The sequence below is a fragment of the Cryptotermes secundus genome, unplaced genomic scaffold (genome assembly GCF_002891405.2).
Source record: "Cryptotermes secundus unplaced genomic scaffold, Csec_1.0 scaffold631, whole genome shotgun sequence".
In the NCBI taxonomy this organism is placed as follows: Eukaryota; Metazoa; Arthropoda; class Insecta; order Blattodea; family Kalotermitidae; genus Cryptotermes; species Cryptotermes secundus.
In genome coordinates this window covers 501,520-523,558 of record NW_019742970.1, presented here as the reverse complement: position 1 = coordinate 523,558, position 22,039 = coordinate 501,520, and the positions used below count along the sequence as shown (strand labels likewise).

Genomic DNA, 22,039 nt, shown 5'->3' with positions numbered 1-22,039 from the left:
TTTGGACTATTTTCAGAATTACTTTCTCGAATAGCCTGCCTGTTGTAGACAAGAGGCTAAACAGACTTAAATTTTCAGAGAATTTTGGGTAATTACCGGGTTTCTGTAACGTTATAACTTTTGTTTCCAAGGCTTTGGCAATTGGGGAAGCCAAAGGCAGTGATTAAATAAGCGTGTCAGATGTACCTCAGGTTCTGTCCGTGTTAAAGCTGAAGACTGCGGGCTTCTGTGTCCTGCTAACAGACCCAAAGGGTTTTGAGACGTCAACACTGCCACACTTTTCAAGACAATCGGTTCACAGAGGACGGTGTGGCGGCGCCAGACAGGTTTGCAAATAGCTATGAATGTTTCTAACTTGAGGGCAGCTAGGTACCAATCTACAAAACTACATGGTGTCACATTCCAGGACGAGTTACAGAAGTGCTAAATTAGAGCTGCTTGCTAAATGCGTACAACTTGGGTTTCCCTCATAAAACCAGTTCCTAGAAGGCTGACAACCAAAATTTAATCTACACACAAAAAACAAACAAGGAAAAAAAACATACTTAAAGCCATATCATTCGACAAGCTATTATCGGTAGGTACACAGGTCAAAAATGTCGATCAGTTCAAAGTAAGTGAAACGATAAAAGACGTTGCAGAGGGCAGATAAGAGTTTTCCATACTTGTAATAGGGAAAGTGACGACCTCATGCACAACAGAAGCAAAATCTTAAGGCTCCAGCCAAGGTTTTCAAACATCACCTACAAAAAGACATTTAGCATCTAGCACTACTGAGACAAGGCAAGCGAAATCGGGGCGAATAACCATGCTCTGAACCCATCACTTCTGCCACAACCGAAATTAGTTCACTGAATCCCAGAAACACTCCCTCATCCATCCGGCGCTTGAAATACAGTGGCATACAGCGCTGAGGGCTCAAGGATTTCAGGAGCAGCCACTTCATGTACATGTTGTGCCTGTTTGTAGTGTTCTGAACATGCCTATGTCGAGAAATCGTATTTTATTCCTGCAGGCCAGGCAGGTCCTTCCTCATTCAATCCCTTCTTAAAATAAAAATATGACCATCCCGGTTCCACATTCTGATTAATAACAGGTAGCACATAATTCCGTCTACAAATAAAGACTCTCTCTCTATATATATACTATATAAATTCAGTGGCCTGTGGTCCGCAAGCGAATTAAACCGACCGAGCGACCGCCGCTTGTCAGCGAAGTTAGTGCCAACTTTTGTGGATACAGGATGTCACGTGGTCAGCGCAACGGATCCTCGCGGCCGTTAATCTCGGTTTTCTTATACCGGAGCAGTCATTACCTTGAAATAACTCCTCAATTATCCTCATGAGACTGAGTGAATCCCGTTCCAGACCCACTACTTCTCAGAAAATATGGTAGCGCCGGAAATCGAACCCAGTACCTCTGGATCTGACCACTAGACCACAGTTGCGGTCAAGACCTTAAACATATATTTTGGGCGGACGTGTTTTTAGGAAAATTGTTTTCGACATTATCCATCGTCCTGCTTTTGAGTTAACTAACGCTGCGGAGACTGCATTGTGTCAGTTTTCTGGTAAAAATGTACTCAGTATGGCCCAACAGACACAGCGAGTCCCTAACTCCGGACACGTTCTCAGTCCCATTCACTTTCCTGAACTTCATCTCCGGGCATGAAAGTGATGGATTAAGAGATGTTGTATAACACACGTATATCAACATACCATTACAATGTTATAACGGTATTTTCTTTGGGTATCATCCGAGACAAGGAGCGGACAATGTCCAAAGAAGGTACTCATAAAACCTAACCAATGACAAACAATTGTAATGATATTCCAGGCTTAATATATGAACAAATTTCCCTTCTGACTGTTTACAAGCAACTTCAAATCTAATAAACACACATATACTTAATTCAGGCAGTGAATATCTCACCTCCTTGGTACGCGTACACCTGTCCCGCGTCCTCCATCGCCAGGGGGGTTGGGGGGACACCAACAATATGCAACGTGGCCTTCCTTTGTTTTTCAAAGTTGACAATTACACAGCTCCATCTTCAAGTCAGCATTGTCTTCCGTCACAAATGCAAACAACTCACAATGTCACATCAAAACTTGGCTGAAGAGCGGTGCTGTACACTGCAATTCTGAAGAATGCGTGCTGTTAGCATTACGTTTCATGTGCGCACAAAGTAGCAGAAGCTGTCGAAATCTGGCCTGTATCTTTTGAGACGAATTCAATGTTTCAAAGGGCGGGAACGATTTAAAAGGGTACTTATACCCGTACACGCCACACGCCAGTCTTCTCGGACGCCTGTGGTTCGCACCCTAGATCCGCGACTCCAACTGTCTCCATGACAGCTGTCAGCGAGTCACCCTACCTTAAACCCGACTGCAGATCTGTCTCTATAAAACACGGACGCCTAAACCAATAACATTTCACGTTTGTAAGCGCACAGACAAGAGGCACACAGAACCAGATTGTTTTGCAAGATTCATATAAAACTGCACATAACCAAATCATCCACGGCTTACCGTATCTAACCCTGATCAATGCAAAGATAAAATTCACACGAAAACAGTAAAAATCCAGGACTTATTAATTAAATAACACTCCACGTCAACATCACCACGAGATATTCATACAGGACCAGTTATCACACTTACTCAGTCTTAGCCCAGACTGTCACTGACGTCACTCAGGAAGTGACGCCACATGCGTCACGAGGTGATTGACGGACTTCCTTGCCAGGAACGCTCTATCTCATTAAATTGCGAGGCGGCTCTTACGTCACGCACTTATCGCGTCCCTGATCAATACCAACGCAACTTAAACCACTTGTATCCTTTAAGAAAGTACTTGGTCCAGTCTCTAACTAAACCGATCGCCATGCACAGGAAATGCGCGCTACCTGCGACGCGGCGCTCACAGTACGTCCGTCATTCATCTGGTTTCACTGAAATTCCTACACAAGTACCTTCATTACGAGCTAGATAACGGTAGCTGCGTGCTGGACGGGTTGTTGAACGAGCCTCAGATAAATGGAACTTCCGCCACGATGGGCTGGCTGGACGTGAGCCAGAAAATGACTTCTTTCATTGGCCACAATACAAGCCAGCTCGTCTACAATTCAGCCGGACAATTGGCGTGCCCAGAGCACAGAACTACAAGAACATCCGGGCTCCGAACAGCCGCTGTGTTTCAACACAGGAACCAAGGCCCAGTCCCAAGCAAGACTCGACCAAATTTTGTAGAGTTATTTCATTCTAGGGCCGCGCCACAGCTCAAGCGGTTAGTCGCTGGCTTCCAATCGCGGCGGTTCGGGTTCGAACCCGGGTCTGGTCAAGTCGGATTCGTGGTGGACTTAGTCCCACCCCACTAGCAATAAAAAAAATCCATCCTGACACGAAACATTTCGAATTCTGATATTCCCAAATGAAAAGCACTTCATCTTACAACAATACCGGGGCACACACAACTGTTAGCATTTCCTGGGCGCACGTGACTGTGCATCGGTACGCTGGAATGTGTTTCAGTTTGTACACGTAACAAGCAACAGTGGTCTATCTGATCCTCTAAAGGGGCGAGGAAACCGCATTCTCCTGGCTTCGCTGCCCAAGAGAAGAGGGCCCCACTATACGAGACCACTCCACGAATCCCTTCACTGACAATTCCAAACAGACTGTCCATTTCATTCACTTTGCTTCTTTCTTTCCACTGTTTCATTTTCTGAGGTCACTGGATTTTTTTTTTCAATTGACCTAATCCTTCCAGCCGCACTATGGCCCTGGGGTCGACTCAGCCTCTAACAGAAATGAGTACCAGGAATATTCTTGGAATGTTCTTGGGGGTAAAGGGCGGCCGGTGGGTAGGGCTGACAACCTTGACGCCATCTATGAGCCGATTGTCTAGAAAATGTGGGAACCTCAACACGTCACAGCCTTCTGGGTCTCCACGGCCTGTTACATGGATACCTTTACTTTTAGTTACTGCATTCATTTTGAGAAATTAATAGTTGCGTCATGAAACACAATCGCTGAGCAAAACATTAATGATACATAAGCTGCAACGAGACTTTGGTCTTGTCTAATTTAGAACAGAAACGTGAACCAAGTAGAACAGATTTTGTTCGAAACGTTTAACGTCAGATGGAAAAACTGGCAATAAAATGACATCTAGGCAAGTCGAAATCTCACTTCTCACCGGTCTCCATGAGTAAGCATCAGTTTAGCAGTGAATTAGAAAACAATAAAGTCGAGTTGCACAAAAATCCATACCTCGAGGGTGCGGCCACTCAGGGCTTCTGCTTGTACACAGGCGCGCCGCTTCATCACATAGCACACGCCGTTCTGTTCTCCAGCGGCCTTTTCAGGAAATACGAAACGTAGGTCGCGGGATCGAATCCCGATGAGGTAGATTTTTTCAATTTACTTAATCCTTTCAACCGCACTATGGTCCTGGGGTCGACTCCGCCTCTAACAGAAATGAGTACCAGGAATATTCTTGGGGGTAAAGGGCGGCCGACGTGTAAGGCAGACCTCACCGCCATCTATGAGCCGACTGTCTAGAAAATGTGGGAACCTCAACATCTCACAACCCCATGGGCCTCCACGGCCTGTTACAGATTTACCTTTCTTTACTTATACTTGAATTTACTATAAATAAATGCATGCAAGTTCTTGAACGCAATAAATGGCATGTGCTCTACACACAAAACTGCGGGCTGAATGTGAACACAGCTGACACAAAATTTAAATTTTTCATTTAAAAGTACTACTAGCAACAAGATGGAAGCCACGAAGCTAATAAAATATCGGCTGTAGCGACTGCTTTGCCACACTCACACGGCAGACATATGGAATGTAACGTTATGTGAATGAAATCAGTTCACAGTGAGCACATCCGGATATAAAACACGCCACGTCTTTATTAATGCGTCCCGGATAGCTATCAAAACAGCAACCCGCCCTACACATTTACAGAGCTAAGCTCGTATGAACGATATTAAAATGTCAGCTCTTGCCTCCAGGAAAACACATCGCACCTATGCTACAAAGATCGTCCAGTTAATATAACAGAAAACATCGCCGTTTATTCTGAGAATCGAAAGATACAGCAAATAACCCGTGCAGGCGAAATGTTGTATTATTGACAAAGGCTGCTGTGCACCGTCACACCTCTATCAAGGGCTAACGTCTTAAAAAGAACATATACATAAAGTAAAATTTCACCTCGACAAGCCCTGGAACACGGAACATCAAGAGCGCAAAAAGTCGGCACCGCACTCGACAAAATCAGAAAAATTTGGAAGAACGCGTTGCCTCCATCCTCACCATCAAAGAGTAGGCGGTAGTCGGATGGGTAAGTGGGAGCAGACCAACTGTCCCCGAAGGCAGCAAACCCGAGACAATTTCAAATCCAAAAACTGTTCTTGCTTTAGATACGAAACTGATGGTTAATTTGAATACACGCACGCAACATCACAACGGAGACTCAGCAGTTTTCTTCCTTCCTGGTGACCGCACACCTCAGCCACGTGAGGCTGACCAATGAATAAGGAAGGCATGTACAATGCATAAACTCCTGCTGTACCTGTAACGGGCCGTCGAGGCCCCCACATTTTCCAAACAATCGGCTCACAGATGGCGGTGAGATTGTCAGCCTTACGCGCTGACGCCCTTTACTCCCCAGGAAGAGTCGTGATACTCACTTCTGTTAGAGGCTGAGTCGACCCCAGGGGCATACTGCTACTTGAAGGATTAAGTAAATTTAAAAATCCAATGACCTCATCGGGAATCGAACCCGCGACCTTCCTTTCAGCATGTAGCATTTGCCTCGATCATTTATGTTGTTCTGAACACAAAACTTGACTACCAAAATAAGCACGGACTAGAAGAGCGTGTACCATACGCCGTTATGTACGTAACACGGTAAACAGCGAAATACTGTCTATCAGATTCGAACTGTGACCATCGTTCAAGAAAACGCGGAGTCGTAGCAGGCTCCTCACTGTGGATCATTTTTCTCCCACATCACGATGACTGCTCAACTTGAACTTGACTCCGTGTGACGTGGTGTATGGGGGGAGGGGGGCATGGAGGCCTTTGGCGCTTGAAGCTCTTTCCTCCTCCAAATTATCAGTCCACTTTTGATCGGAAGGCACCGTGCGTACCTCGCATGTCACATTTGCTGCGGTACATGACAATGCAACGGAACTACCGTCTCTACTTCCGCCTAAAAGAATACATCCATGCGTCTCGCTACTGGCTGGGAGGCCGAGGAATCGGAGATTCCGCGTCCAGAACGGTCCTGGGACCCACCCGGCCTCCTATCCAATGGATACCGGGGGCTAAAGCGACTGAGTCTTGAAGCTCACCACCCACCTCCATCCAGCGCAGATGTCAAGAATATGTGGATCTGTATATACCCACTCCCCCATACGTCTTTATGGCGTGCTGCTTAACGAAGCACAGTGCCACTTCTACCCCTATTTACCTATCTATGCCTCTACCTCAATACGCTTACACCTTAATTGCCCTGATGTAATAACCGTAACATTCCTTTATATGCGAAAGAAACTAACATCAAATAATGTCAAACGTCACTTTACTTTCTCCACATCCCCAGACGAATCAACCTTCAAGATACACCGTCGAATTATCAAGTCTTTAAGAATTAGGAATTGGTACTGCAGTTTCGAAACGCCAAACGAGATTGTAACAGCTTTCGAACCGAATGAAAAACTATTAACGAAGTTTGGAATGTTTTCAATTTGCTCGAATATAATTTCTAGTCTTGAAACCAGGTATGCTTCGCAAGGCAGACACCAAGCTGCCTCTGCCGCGGTTCATTTCGGACGCCGAATTTGTACACCTAACCGTTCGCGAGGCCGCGCCATAGCTCAAGCGGTTAGTCGCTGGCTTCCCATCACGGCGGCTCGAGTTCGACCCCGGGTCTGGTCAAGTGGGATTCGTGGTGGACAAAATGGCGCTGGGGCAGGTTTTCTCCGAGTACTTCGGTTTCCCCTGACAACCTTCATTCCACCAATTGCTCCACAATCACCCTCACCTATCATCTAGGGCTGGTACAATAGGCCAGAAGTGGCCGGAGTACAAGGGACTTAGTCGCACCCCACTAGCATTAAAAAAAATTAAACCCGTCTGCGAAAGGTGTACGAACGGAGCGCAGTGGGAGCTGCCTCGTCTTTGGAAAACGTTACCTTACTGGGCCCGTGTTTCCGTAAAGCGAGAAGCAACAAGCCAACCGCTGAACATATTTTGGCTAAGTACCGCAATTTAAGCGTAATGTTAGCGATGCAGCACATTCAAGTGCAAAGTTTACATGTGTAGCAAGTGGAGCGATTCCGGACCTGCCAACACATTCATCTCCTAAATGTAACGGCGTAATAATTACATTTACGACAAACGCCTTACCACATAATTTCAAACCTGAATAACCAATTTAAAGTCTAAACTTCACTACCACATCTGCCAATACTTTTATACATACGTGTCAACTGTTCTTAAATATGAGTGCGGGAGGGCTTTCAATCTCTCATTACTGGGCACTCCTATGCACATCTGTAGTGCTGAGCCCCTTGCAAAAGGGGTCCTTTTCAAAACGATTTCTGATCAAACAGTTGGGAGGATATTAAAACGGGACCTACAATTTTTACCAACCACACAAATACTATTCCGTGAAAACTTGACGAACTCCATAAATCACACCTATTTCACTAAATTACACCAAATGCACATCAAATCAAAACATATAAAAAGCACATCACAAAAACTTAAAACGTGTTTAGGTGCACATGTCAGACATCTCGTTAGCTAACTGCAACCAACCATATGGGCGCAAATCGCGTGTATACTTTCCATCTTGTCATTAAGACAGAGAAAGAAAAACTGAGGATAATTCTGAAGGCAACATATGGAGTATCCTTGTTCTACCTTGGAAATCACACATCCAGCAGGTGGCCTGCCATTCATTACGTAATCAAACCGCACAATTCTCCTCCCATGTAAGCATGTATGTGACACTGCACCAATCGATCACAGCATATCCTGATAAAACGACTTCAATTTTCGTGTAACCAAGGCCCCCCCCCCCCTCAGGGAAATTACGCCTCTTCGACGGTTTAGCATTCACAAAACATGCAAAACGAAAAGTGCTCTCTGACTTCCGAGAAAGCTGACGCGATGGAAAAACTCCGAAAGTCCGGGCAAAACGGTAATTCGGACTGCAGAGAAATACTGCAACACAGTCTGGTGCTGGAAGTGCGGGTACATGTGTACCGACATCTCCGCACTAAAACACAAGGCACGCTTCTACAGTCTTCTTTGGTGCAGTATTTCCCATTAAAAATACATTCCCCTCGATATACTTCTGCTGTGTCATTACGGAATGTTAGGTTGGCATTACTGGTTGACAACTAAACACCCTACAGTCCAAAACATACCAAAACTAACGGCCATATGTGACGTTCCCGCTACGACACGTGTCAAAAGAACCAGAGCACAAATTTCGGACTGCTTCTGCCTCGCTTGAAAAACACACACACAAATTATACCTGGGGACGGGGCACACAAATAGATTCGCTGATTTCAAAAACCAAAACACTTTTCTTTTACAACATCTCTAACCTTATATACACACAAACACTTTCAAGCACTCACAAGGAAATGCACTTCCAATAACCAACAGCTCATTCCACTGGTACACGTACAAACAAACTGATAGCATCTGGTATGCAGGCTGCACATACCGCACGTTTCCCTACTAAACAAAAGCACTGCACCACAAATGGAGGAGCCTTCTGCATTCGAAACGAAAACAATGCGAGTCTCAGCACCGACTTCGCAACCCGAACTACAACGTGGCTTTCGGTCAGGAGGCCGCCTGCCTTCTTCCCCCACCTGCATCCACCTTACTGTTTGTCTCTCTTACTACGTGGCATTGGACTCACTTCGCTCGCTCGGTCGCCAGCCCGGCAACCAGTCTATCTCCCGTCTCCCCTTTCTCCGCGGCCATCAAAATTCGCTTCAAGCCCCTTTTACACTATCAAAACCCGCCTCTCAACAATGACTAGTGCCCGCGAGACAGAATAAACCTTTACGGTGTTACTCAGAGCACTGCAAGCACAAGCGCTTAGGTAGTGTCTCACGTGCAACCAGCCCCATGGCTTGGGGGGGGGGCAAGTATTTGCTTGCAAACTTACTCTTAAGCCGACTGGGCCCATTTTTATTGGTCTGCCTACAGCATTCAAGTTACAAAAAAGATTAATATTTGATATAAATATGTGGTACATTTTCTACCGTTTTTACAAAAAGAGAACGGGTGTGAGATGCCTGGCTTGTACTACCTGCTGTTTCGCAAACATGAGACACAGCGATTTCCGTCATGGGGTTCTTGATGAAAAAAAAATCTACCGTGGTCTTGGAACGCCTCCGCTTACTCAACGGTTCAAGCTCCGAGCGACTTTTTCCTCGTCAGTATCACGAAGAACACTCTGCATCTGGAAATATCTTGCCATTCTCTATACCTTGCATGAGAACGACTTCTGGATGTCCTTCCACAGCTGGAAGCAACTCCGAATTCAGCTGCATGCGGGTCTATTCTGAAGGAGACCAATTCAGTTCAGAACACAATGTAACACACTGCCGCCTGTGAGTACGGTTTCGTTATTTGAATTTAGTGGTAACAGAATGGCAAGCAGGACTTTAAACGCAAGACACAAAACTCCAGAGACCAGACAGGTGTATTTTGTGGAAGTGCTCAGGTCGCATCTTGGTCAGCATACCGCCTAGCCTGAGAATTTTCGTGGTTTTCCTCACTCCCCCTTGCAATTCCAAAATAGCAGCGGGGTTAGACAACGAACGCTTCCATCCAAACCCTTTCGATTCTCCCTTCACCTACCAGCCTACCTGCATAACCGGATAACGTCCAGCGTCACCGAATTCCTCTCCTTTCGTAACTCGCACGAACTAGTGCCTAACGTCCGACATTATTTCACGAGAGTGCCTCAGTCCTACCTTCCATTACAGACCACCCTGCCTTCTGGGATGTGACGCCGTCTAGTCTGCTAGAATCTAAAAGACTTTCCCCCGCATCACAGTCTTCATCCCAGAGTTAGCAAAATCTGCAATACCCAGTTTTTATTTGGAAAATTCTTTGACAGCAACTGTCACTCTCGAATATAAAAGTCTGTTCCTCGAATGCCTTAAGCTGCATGGGTGCATTACTGATCCTCAACTACAATAAGTAACACCAAATACATAAAGAAAGCAGTCTTCTGGGATTTGGCACCGTGTATATGTGGTGTTAACCGACGTTTCGGAGGAACGTATCGCCTCCATCTTCAGGGTAGAAGAAAAAATATATAAGAATCTGCAAGCAAAGAGACCGTGAGAACCGGTAAAAGCAGACTGCTTTCTTCATAGTCACCGCCGTGAAAGCCTCAAATCTTACACCAAATACATACTTTGAAATAATTGCTATTACAGAATTCTACATTTGTCAGAACGTAACTCATGTCCATCTCCCACGACCCCAGCCATACCAGCTATGACAAGGAGGCGGCAATGTAACGAAATCCGAAGTAGCAGATCCAACTCAAAATCCAAGCAAACTTCATCAATTCAACAGGTGACAGCGACAAACTAGCAGAATCACCAACAGAGGAAATGGGAGAACCAAAACCATACAAAATCCAGTATGAACACAAATCTGCTGAGACGTGTGGTCACTGGTGCGGCCATGAGAGAACCTGTGGGCTACGGCTGCGTGTGCAGATTAAGAAGGGCGTATGAACACATACACAACAATACCTTTACTGTGCATCAACGAGTTTAATCACTGTCCCCTGTAAATAAATTTAAACATTTTAAAAACTGGTTGTTACCTCAAGAAAACGCCGCGCTTTCGTTACCGGTTCCCGTCTGTCAAACATGGCTAGACAGATAACTCCTATTCACTGACAGAACCAGCTATAAACATGGGTGTCACCGGCTTGTTTCCAACAAAGGTAACCGGTCTCGGGTTGGGGGGGGGGGCGAAAAAATGTGTATACGGACTAGCGATTGCGCCTCTTATCAATACTTTCGTTCCTCGGCCTCGGATAAAAGAATGCTGTTTAAAAGTACTTTCAGTTTTCGGTAATACCTCCAACTAGTGAAGAAGTTAGGAATATGTGGATCCATACATCCACTCCCCATACGTCTTCATGGAAGAGTACTGAATTACCGTATTTACGCATGTATAGGCCGCACATTTTTTGCCAAAAATTCAAGAGGAAAACTGGGGTGCAACTTAGATTGGAAATCACACTTCATTTTAAAAAAAATGTTAAACGTTGCCAAATTTCGGAATAATTTCTACTCCTGAAATAATATTCCATGAAAATTATTTTTTCTATAATTTCTGTCTGAAAATTGTGCTGCGGCCTATACATGCGTAAATACGGTAGTTAAGCACAGAAGATAATAATATTTGGTTATTTTATTCTTTTTCTGTTTCAATGTTCTTCCAAATATCCGCGAGGGAGAAGATGCCTGCCTTGTCATCCCCGTACAGTGGCTAATACTTTACGTACTTGGTGGCACTTGTGGTCGCTTAAGTCTAAGGGTCAAATACTGACAAATGAATTTACTTTGTGGAACTTGTGGTCGCGTAAGTCCAAGGGTTAAATACTGACGAATTTACTTTGTGGCATTTGTGGTCGCATAAGTCCAAGGGTTAAATACTGACAAACTAATTTGGGTACAAAACTTACTTAACGATCAACTACAGAACAGCTAACCTTTGGACATATTGCAAATATGTAAAGATATCACACACAAGAATGCAGCAAACCCTTTCGAACCCTATCGCATGGACTTGATGACTGCGATCTACGTTAACCTTGCAACACGAGAATCAAAGGGAGCGGGCACACCAATGAAACTGGCAACCGCAACGCAACCGAAATTTCCGAGAATTATTATCAGCCTGAGATGAACACGTGTTACTGAATTCAAGAAACACCACACGTAACTTCCAGGCAATGGACCATGCCAGTCTTCTCGTAATTGCGTTGCCGCGTGCTCTGTTAGTGTCAGTTGCTACAAAACGCGCCGTCAGTGATTCGTTTTTGTCTTACGAAGGCACGAAAGGTTGACGAAGTTGCTAATTTTGTTCCTGTGCAGTTAACTGAGCAAGAGTCTTGTATGGCAAACGTCACCCAGACGATGCTAGACAGGACAAAATAGATTTGGCTTCGACAAGAACTTCTCATGAGACGAAGGAGTGTGGATTCAGGTTAAGCTCTTTCGAAACAATATAAGCGCCTCAGTTTAAACTGCCACAGAAGAACGGCTTCACCCAAAGTTCTCCTGTTGCATTAATACATCATTTATTTCACATATATTTCCGTCTTAAATGCAACTTATTAGTCACCTTTCTTCCACATTATATGGTTCGGCTGCATAGGGCCATCATCAGGTGCCTTCTATCTTACTACAATAGTTGCAGCGTATGTCAAAATTTCGCATCACATGTGAACACAGTGGGGACTTAATTAAAACAAATTAATAAACATCCCAATATTTCCCTTACGGTCGTCGTCCTCTCTTCTCACTCCGTCTCAACGACCGCCATATTATGACAGGATCAGTACAGTCATGCATTCCGTCGGACGAACAAACCCACTTGAGATCGCTTAAGATGATGTGAGCAATTAATCAAGCGTTAAGTTTCCTCAGCGTGCGCCTGCTAATCAGGAAACCAGCTGTATGCTTGAAATCGGCGATATTACTCGGAAATTTCGGTTGCGTTGCGAGTTTCCTTAGTGTGCCCTCGCCCTAAACCCCACAGCGACATGGGTCGTACGACGTCCGTACGCTTAGCTTTCATACGTGACGACATGCGGCATCTACCGTACGGCAGTCAGACAGCAAAGAAATTATTTTGTCGCTCTAGTGTGAAAAGGAGGTCGTACGGCAAAAAAAAAGAAAAATCGTACGACATTTTTCCGTACGGCCGATGTCTGTGTGTGTGTTACTGCCCTAAGAAACACATCCAGGCGTAAGCAAATTAAACTGCAACATCAAACAAGCAGAAATGGTTCACTTCGGTACCTGGGCCAAAGGCGAAGTGTTTACAATACTGTACTGCACATTGCCAGCAAGGCAGTATGTTCTGAGAACCACATACACACTGAAACCCAAGTAGCCCGCACAGTTGGCAATAACCTGACACACATAACACTATCATTGGCTACTGGCCCGGAATCACGAAGCAAACTACTCACTTCTCCATTCTTTCGGGGATTTGTGAAAGTTCTCTTTCGTTTGTGATTTCGTTTCAGGTACTGTGTGGTACGCATTTGAAGCAAGTACCTTTTATGGAGAAAATCCTATTCTGTCGCCACAGTTTCCATCAAGTAACGTTGATTAAGGCAGAAAATGCTAGTTACTTAATTATGTTCTCGAGACCGTAACACAGACCCGGCTTTCATCATGAAACACCGGCAAAACTGTAAAAGATGGACATATAAACGGCGTCATATGGTCCTGCGTAACATGCTGAGTCTTCTTACGATGAATTGGACTCCCACCCCAACCTTCCACGATGGAGGACTGCTCTCTTTATACGCCATGCCCTCGCGGCACAGCATCTGCCATATCCGCAACCTGAGTACACGCCATGTCACGGTGACAAAGGACAACTTGACACGATTCTGACAGAGGGCCTTCAGCAAACAGGCGACGTGCCTCTCCAACAGGTTCCGTGGTCGAAACACTGCAGTCTTTCCCTTCGTTCACACGGGCACCGCACGTTCGCCGTCAATGCAATTCTTGCAGTCAGCAGTTAGACTATGCAGGGTCGAAGTGGTCGTGGCCCCAACCAGGTACTATCCCGACATCTGCTGCTGGGACAGAAGAAAGCCATGAAAACCTTCAGTCAGAATAGCCGGTGCTCCGCTACACATTCAAATTCGAGTCTACAGTGTCACAGCTACCCCAAATCCCCTCGGTCCTGCTTTACGCAGGGCAGTTTCCTAGTGCAGGCTGAACAAGCTGACATCCGATGTTGTTTGCACAGTTATGTCCTCCACAAACATTTTTTGCATCAGTACACTGAAGGTTGGCTGACAAAATGTCGATAGCCTTACATTTCGAACGCGAAACTGAAACGTCAAGATCAACAGCACAATATGTCAATGCGACCTGCCAGTTTCCTAAACGTTACACCTCTTTACGCGGCATATTTGCTCAAAACAAGAACTGTGGAACCAGAGAAACAACCGCTGCTAGCTAACGGCTCTGAAAACAACATACGTTTCTAGGCAATGACTGCGACATGGACAATGGAACATCTATTGCTAGGCAGCAAATTCTTAATAGGAATAGACGGCCGGTGCTAGGAAACGGCTCGGTAAACACGTTCCGGCTGTAACGGATACAGACAGGATCGGTATTGTCTGTGTGGGCCGTGCCAAGGAGTCATAAGACAAGTGGGACAACCAAGTCAGTTCCGTACGGGTGGAAGGGGGCCGCCATTCAGCGAGGATGTGAGCGCGGAAGCTGAAAAAACTCCACTAGTAGAAGCCTTTATCGAGGAACGACTGGAAAAGACTTAGCGCGTGCTGTGGTGAATTGTGAAGTGTGGAGATTTGCGATGGTGCTGTAATTGCCTGTAGTTCCGAGTTGTGTGCGTAAGCGGCCAATAAATCCAACATCCGATCAAGAAACCTGTCGACAGTCACACTCGTGCTACGTGGCAATATCAAGTCTGTCTCACGGCTGCCAGGTTAGAACACCAAAGCGACTCCACACATGTCGATACAATGTGACACTACAAGGTCGGCAGAAGGAAGTCTTTAGGGAAATCTCACTCACAACAGAGGATCAAGGAGAATTTTACGGAATCCCTAAAACACGCTACAAGAGAGATCTCTGCTTCAGGGGAATCTCAAAGAAGTCAAATATTTGCTGGCGGGGTAAGACATGGCCATGCCCGTCACGGTAGCCGAGCGGTTTACGGCATGTACTGCCTTCGCTCGCTTGGAAACCGGGATCGTGGATTCAAATCCCACTCAGGGCATGGATGTTTTGTTTGTGTGTGTGCGTTTTTCTGTGTTTGTGTACAGGCAGAGGCCTTGCGACGAGCTGATCACCAGCCCAAGGAGTCCTACCGAATGTGTAAGATCTAGAAAAACCTAAGTGAACGGAGAGGCTCATGGAGGTAGGCCTGGGCCCACTGGGGCTGTACTGCCAAGGGAAAAAAAATACATGGCCATGAAAATACCCAACACCGACATAACACAGCATTAATTTTACATGAAAACACAAATCACCAGCAAATGTCATCGGCAATGTATGGACAGCCTTGGAAGGTTTCTAGCAACAAAATTACGGGACGGCTGTGTGTGTGTGTGTAAATCAGCCGACAATTACGTACACCAACACAAATCGAGCGGATTTAATTTGCGTTCATAGTAATGCATCAGAGACCGACGTGAACAAGACACCGGAAAGAGAAGCGTCTGAAACAACAGTCACGACGCGGTGCCATAACTGTGGCGATGCCACCAATTTTAAGGCGGGGTACTAAAACTATAGCTGTAGAGGAATGCCGTAGCATAGTTAGTTGATGCACTACGCTACAAACAGGAAGGTCGCGGGTTCGATTCCCGATGAGGTCGTTGGTTATATTTCAATTGACCTAATCCTTCCAGCCGCACTATGGCCCTGGGGTCGACTCAGCATCTAACAGAAACGAGTACCAGGAATATTTCTGGGGGGTGAAGGGTGGCAGGCCAATCTTGCCGCAATCTGCAGGCCGACTGTCTAGAGAAAATGTGGGAGCCTTGACGTCTCACAACCCTACGGGCCCCCACAGCCTCTTACACGGATAGCTTTACCTTTCTTTATGCACCGTTTCGTTACGTTAATATTATTTCACATAGGCGCTTTATGAAAATGTTGCAGCGGTCGGCGAAATATTTCGTGATTGTACGAGAACATTTTCTAGTTTACTGTCGGCTTGGAGGCTGTAAGGCTTTCTTGCTGTCACGGAACAACCTGATATGGACCAGTAACAATATGCAGAACTGTACTTTTCATTGGCTGACAGACAGGGGTATTATTTCAATTACGGGAACATACGCAACCCTCTACTTCAAGATAAACACACGTACTATGCGCTCATTTCGAGGAACTCGGTTATGTTCGATATAAACCCAGAGAACACCGATAAATGATATGAGTGCAATGCCCCAACATTAACGTCTGAAATGTCATTATAACTTGGCTGCAAAAATTAACACTGCTATATAGCGCAGAAGAGGGTAACAGCAGAAGATAGAACAAGGCAACGCCATCTCCCCGACAGGTTTCTAGTTAAAATCCCTTTTATTCGAGATTTAAAAGGAGTAATCAATAACGGCCATTTTGTCTTCTCATCTGCTATCTATAAACATTGACGCTGATCATTCTGAGCCCTTATTTATTTGGATGATTATAGATGAACGTGAAATTTATTTCTAATTAATTCTCGGTAATTTAAATTTCAAAAGTCTTATGTTTCGATATTACTGGAAATGTATCGTGATCTATAATATCGTACTTCATCGTCTGGGACGTGCAATACGGTGTTTATGTTGAAAATTTCTAGATTCTGGCAGAAACAAGAAGTCCGGAGTTATGACATTTACGATCGGTCATAAATTTAGCTCTGGTACAGGGAACCGGACGCGCCTAAAAGGACAGGTCAGAGCTTGTTACAAATGCCTGTGAATGAGGGCCAGTATGATTGGGTTGCCTCGATCAAGCTTCCTACGGAAGATGGGATGAAAATGTATATGTCAACACCATCTTTCGAATTCCCGGCGTGGGGGGCAAGCCATTCCACAAAAGGGGAGACTTTCACAATATTCCGAACTGAACGGACGTGACCCTTGCACGCTCCGGGACATAGCCAGCCGATAGTAACGCTGTAACTTAAAGCTAAGAATACATTAATTTAACAGTGTGGTGAATTAGCAGGTGAATAAACGTCAATTGGCTCAACTCTCAGAAAAACGCTTTCTTCGGCATCGCTACCCTGAGACTCATGCAAACCGACCCAGCTAGTTTCCCGTACCTATACCGATCTTCCTTAGTTTGATCTGTGAGGACAACTTCCAGTAGCCATCACACACTGTCCTAAGGTAGAAACAGGTGTAGCAGGGATAGCACCATTCCGACTGCGCCGATACAAGCAAAGGCGGGTTGGAAAAGAGCGGTGTTAACATAAAAATCAGAATATACAAAATAACTTTGCCTGTGGTTCTGGATGGGTGTGAAACTTGGTCACTTACATTAAGGAATATAGACTGAGAGTGTTTGAGAACAGGGTGCTGGGAACATTTGGACCGAAGGGGGATGAAGTAACAGGAGGTTGGAGAAAACTGCATAATGAGGAGCTTCATAACTTCTACTCTTCGCAAAGTATTAGAATTATCAAGTCAAGGTGGATAAGATAGGCACGCGGTAGCGTAGTTGGTTGAGGCACTATGCCACAAGACGGAAGGTCACGGGATCGAATCCCGATGAGGTCATTGAAATTTTTTTAATTTACCTAATCCTTCCAGCTGCACTATGGCCCTGGGGTCGACAAAGCCTCTAACAGAAATGAGTACCTGGAATATTCTTGGAGGTAAAGGGCGGCCGGCGCGTACGGCTGACAACCTTACCGCCATCTGTGAGCCGACTGTCTAGAAAACGTGGGAACCTCATCTCACAACCCTATGGGTCTCCAAGGCCTAATAGAGGGATACCGTTACTTTACTTTAGGATAGGATGGGCAGGGCATGTAACACGAATTGAAGAAAATATGGATGCATACGGGATTTTGGTGGGAAAGCCAGAAGGAAAGAAACCAAGAACAAGGCGTATATAGTGGATAATATTAAAATGGATTTTAGAGAGAACGGATGTGGTGGCACTGACTGGATTGACCTGGCTCCGGATAGGGAACAGTGGATGGCTCTTGTGAACACGATAATGTAGAACCTCTGGGTTCCATAAAATAGTTGACTTTCAGCTTGTCAATAAGGGCTCAGATCCATAAAGTCAGCTAATACCAACCATATTATTATGAAAGAACATTTGATCAGCGAACATCCTAGCATTAGGGGAATGTCATACCATAGCAAGCAATGTTCAAGACAGCTTTCACACTGGCGAACGTGATTCGACCTCGAGTCCTGGACACAGCGGTCACACAGCCACTGAACGGCCGATTATAAAATACACGATATTTAAGGTTTGTTTCCACGGCAACGCAGACCCACAGTCCAAGTACACGATTTCTTTGCAGATGCAAACAAATCAGACAGCAACATTTCGCGAGGTATCAGCAATTGGCACTCCAGAGACGTACATCAGGTTCCTCACAACTCGCGTACGTCCCGATTTGCAGAAAAAAAAAACGAAAAAAGACGAGAGAGGCAGGGTTTGGCATGCCAAGTATCTGACTAACGGTGTCCATAGCTTCATCTCAACCGGTTAACGTGTGAACAGTGGCGAGGAGCAAGGGGCTCTGACGTCGTCGGATTCGTCTGTCGTCTTTCCGAGGTCAAGAAACGCAGCAGTAGCTGCAGAACCAGTGCTGCTGAAGACACAACGGTCCGGCCGGCAGGAAACAAAAATCGGGCCTTCATCGACCTAAATACTTCTCAGCAACAAATAAACAGAAAAACGGCTGTCCCGCTGCGCTACATTGCTACCGAAAGATCTGTTACATCCTTGTGTAACAAGTGAACGCCTTTCACCGTTCAGCGTTACTGCAATCCGGTCGTGAACAGTACCAAAGCTCGTCCAACATCAGGGATATTCATCGTAGCAAACCTTGAACATTTCCTTCCACCGGGTACATGTCCACCGCGAACTGCTATCCCCTTCTGATAGTTTACACACTGACGAGATATCCCAAACACCCAGCTGGGATCTGGAATCCGGCCTTCTTACTAACCGTGCTTACAGAACATGTGTACATGATGATCACAATCTGCACACAAATATAGCAGTCTTACGGCCTAGGTTAGGGCTACTCCCTCCTTGAGGGATCACCCAATTTCCTTAAGCCAAAGTGGACATTATAAACACAATGCAACAAACAAAACAAGCGCGTGGCAGCGGTTATAATTATACAATGGCCCTGGGAAGAAAATTATTATTAAGTTGGGTATTCGCAAAAATCCGAAAGCTTTCGTTTCCATATCACTGACAAACAGATACCAAGGACGCCAAGTGAAAACTGAGACAGCGGTTCTGAGTTTAACAGTTACAATTTTAAACCTTGAAACCGGAACAGACCTTCAAGAGAGACTAAACAATTGCTGCTTATGATGATGACGAGCATCATCATCGATACTTAAAATTAGGGACGTCCGGACGCTAAGGCACCCTACTCATTTTTTTTCTAAATCCTGCCTCTCCGCTAGATGACACACACTACACAAACTGAACTTTATATAGAAATAAATTACATTAAACCTCTGTTTCGGAATTCTAAGTAGCAATTTCCCAAAATATTTCCACAACAATGTATTGCAAGCATTTACTGCTCCTTACATTCGAGATACACTTTCAGCTTCTTTCATTTACTGACTGCAACTTTTCAGTAAATGTGGATCTATACATCCACTCCCCTATACGTCTTCATGGCGTAGTGCTTAATTAGTTAAGCATAGGGACAACTTTACCTTTTACATAACTTTGTCAGTATTGTACAAATAGCCTAAATACTCAGAATGTACGATCTTCCATTTCCCACCGAGTTCATTACACATCCAAACGGCTTCACTGGCACAAAATAACTTCCATTTTAAAAACCAAGCAACTTCAAATAACCTAATATTAACCTGTGGTATCATAGGTCAGTGGCAGATTCACTTCCCCTCACCTGACGTCCAAGCAACTCGACGACGGGTTCATTGAAACGCTCTGCCCGAGTTCCAGGCATTCACTCAAGCCTGCCTTTTCGCTCTCTCACTCGCCTTACTAAGCGATCAACCAACCGATGATTTCTGGCCTCTTACCATAAAGAAACTCCTTAACCGTACCTTTCAGCAGTGGCGGACTGGCTCCGTCAATTCGAGGAAAGTGTTCCAAACGCAATTCATCTGCAAATTGGCCATACAAAACCACGATTTGAAGTAAATTCTTGGCTTCTAGCGAATGTTGGGGAAGCCCTGACCACTTCTCATGCATTACGGCCTGCCACATTCTTCGCGAACTTCAAATGAGGCGCGGCTACAAAATCGTTACAAATCCGTGTGTCCTATGAACAGTGACAGTCTGCAGCAGGGCTGTCCAACTGACACGTGGCCCGACAATTACTTTTATGCGACCCGCTACACTATTGTTCCCCGCCCCAAAACATCTTAGCGCTTTCCCCTTCTTTGCCGTATAAAGCATCAACAAAAAACTGCATAACTTCGGCGGCTGATTTATAAGCACTGTCGATGTGGCAACAATTAATTTAAACTAAATAACAGTTAAATTCCAAGGGGCAATTTTTATTTGCGATTGCGTTTCGTACATCTGTAAGCTGTTGGGCAAATCTAAACGGGCGGACCTATGAGAGATGTTCGGTTGGCTAGGGTACAACGCGGGCCATCAGGGGTCTGCAGTTGGAGAATCCTCGTCCACAACGTCGGAAAGGGTAGGCATACCGCACCACTGCATGTCTGCACGAGCTATTACAGTTTACTCTTATATACCAACTGTCATATTGTCTGTTATTTAATAAAACCCGCGATTAACCCAAGCCGCCTTGTTTAGACAAAAAGAGAGCTGACAACTTGACACCCCCATTTAGTGCCGAGGTTAAGAATGGTGGAACTACATCACCACTCCCCAATACGCCATCATGGGGCTTTGCTTAATTACTTACGCACAGACACTACTTTACTTTACTTTATTTTACAACCTGGGCCGCCCAACAGCTCAAGCGGTTAGTCGCTGGCTTCCAACCGCGGCGGCCCGCGGTTCGAGCCCGTGTATGGTCAAGTGGGATTTGTGGTGGACAAAGTTGGGCTGGGGCAGGTTTTCTCCAAGTACTTCGGTTTCCCCTGCCAATCTTCATTCCACCAAATTCTCCATCATCATAATCTCTCGGGGCAGGTACAATAAGCCAATCAGTGGCCGCCGTGCCGAGTTGACCCAGCTAGACTCCATCTCCCACTATGAGAATTTAAAATTTTTTACTGACAACCAGAGTTCTATTCAATATTATACTTCCGCTGGCCTCTCGTTTAACTATATTTATGGCAGGTCTGACACGCTTCGCACAATTCATAAAAATGTGGAGGAATTAACAAACAAAATCTGCAGCTGTACGAGTATTCGCTGTTTTGCCATGCTCTCGAAACCAACATCGGACGTCATTTCGTTAGGGGAGAAAAACAAACAAATGTTTCAGGTCCTACAACACCTCGAACGTTTTTTACGCTCACAACGGGGCCTGCCAGGACAACCTTCAGTGGCAAAAACATCGTTTAGAAGTCACGAAGGCTGTCTCAAGGACTTTTTGAAGAGTTACTTGGAGACACAGGCACAAAGCACTGCTCCAGTTATTTTACCCCTTACAGAATATGGAAAGCAGCTACGAAGCAAAAGAAAAGTATGCGCCCTACTCTATGAAGACATATAATTCGACAAAATGGCTGCTTGTTTTCAAGGTCACTGCGTTAACCCTTGCAAATGTCAACAATGGTGTATTTCCGACAGAAGCATTCACTATGTTACGGCTCATGGAATTATTACAAAACAAATAAAAATGAACGGAACTTCCGTTTGTATCACCTTCCGTCTACTCGAAGTACAGTGAGACAGCTGTGATGTTCCACTTAACAAATAATCGCTCCATTTCCTCCTGGCGAAGAATTCATATTCAGGAATTGAAACATTTGGCAAATAACTGTTCTTAAAACAAATTCAGCAAATAAAACGTAAAACAAAAAAAGAGCGCGTAGAGAGATTCGAACCGCACCCCTCTAGAATGCAGCATTACC

General features: G+C 45.2%; 1 protein-coding gene across 4 annotated transcripts in view; it reads right to left on the bottom strand.

Moving 5' to 3' along the window:
• The window catches only part of LOC111873593 (eukaryotic translation initiation factor 4 gamma 3), a 133,247-nt gene that overhangs the window by 93,066 nt on the left and 18,142 nt on the right, over positions 1-22,039 (bottom strand). Inside the window, exons 1-2 of one of the 4 annotated variants that reach the window (XM_023868431.2) lie at positions 8,676-8,880; positions 1,933-2,143 (exon numbers count right to left, since the gene is read on the bottom strand). The exons of 1 other annotated variant lie outside the window; for it this stretch is intronic. In XM_023868431.2, coding sequence (XP_023724199.1) covers positions 1,933-1,969 — 37 coding nt within the window. In that variant the 5' untranslated portion in view covers positions 1,970-2,143; positions 8,676-8,880. Of the gene's footprint in view, positions 1-1,932; positions 2,621-8,675; positions 8,881-22,039 lie in introns of those variants that run through there. 2 more of the 4 variants (XM_023868432.2, XM_033755119.1) reach the window with 2 other exon arrangements.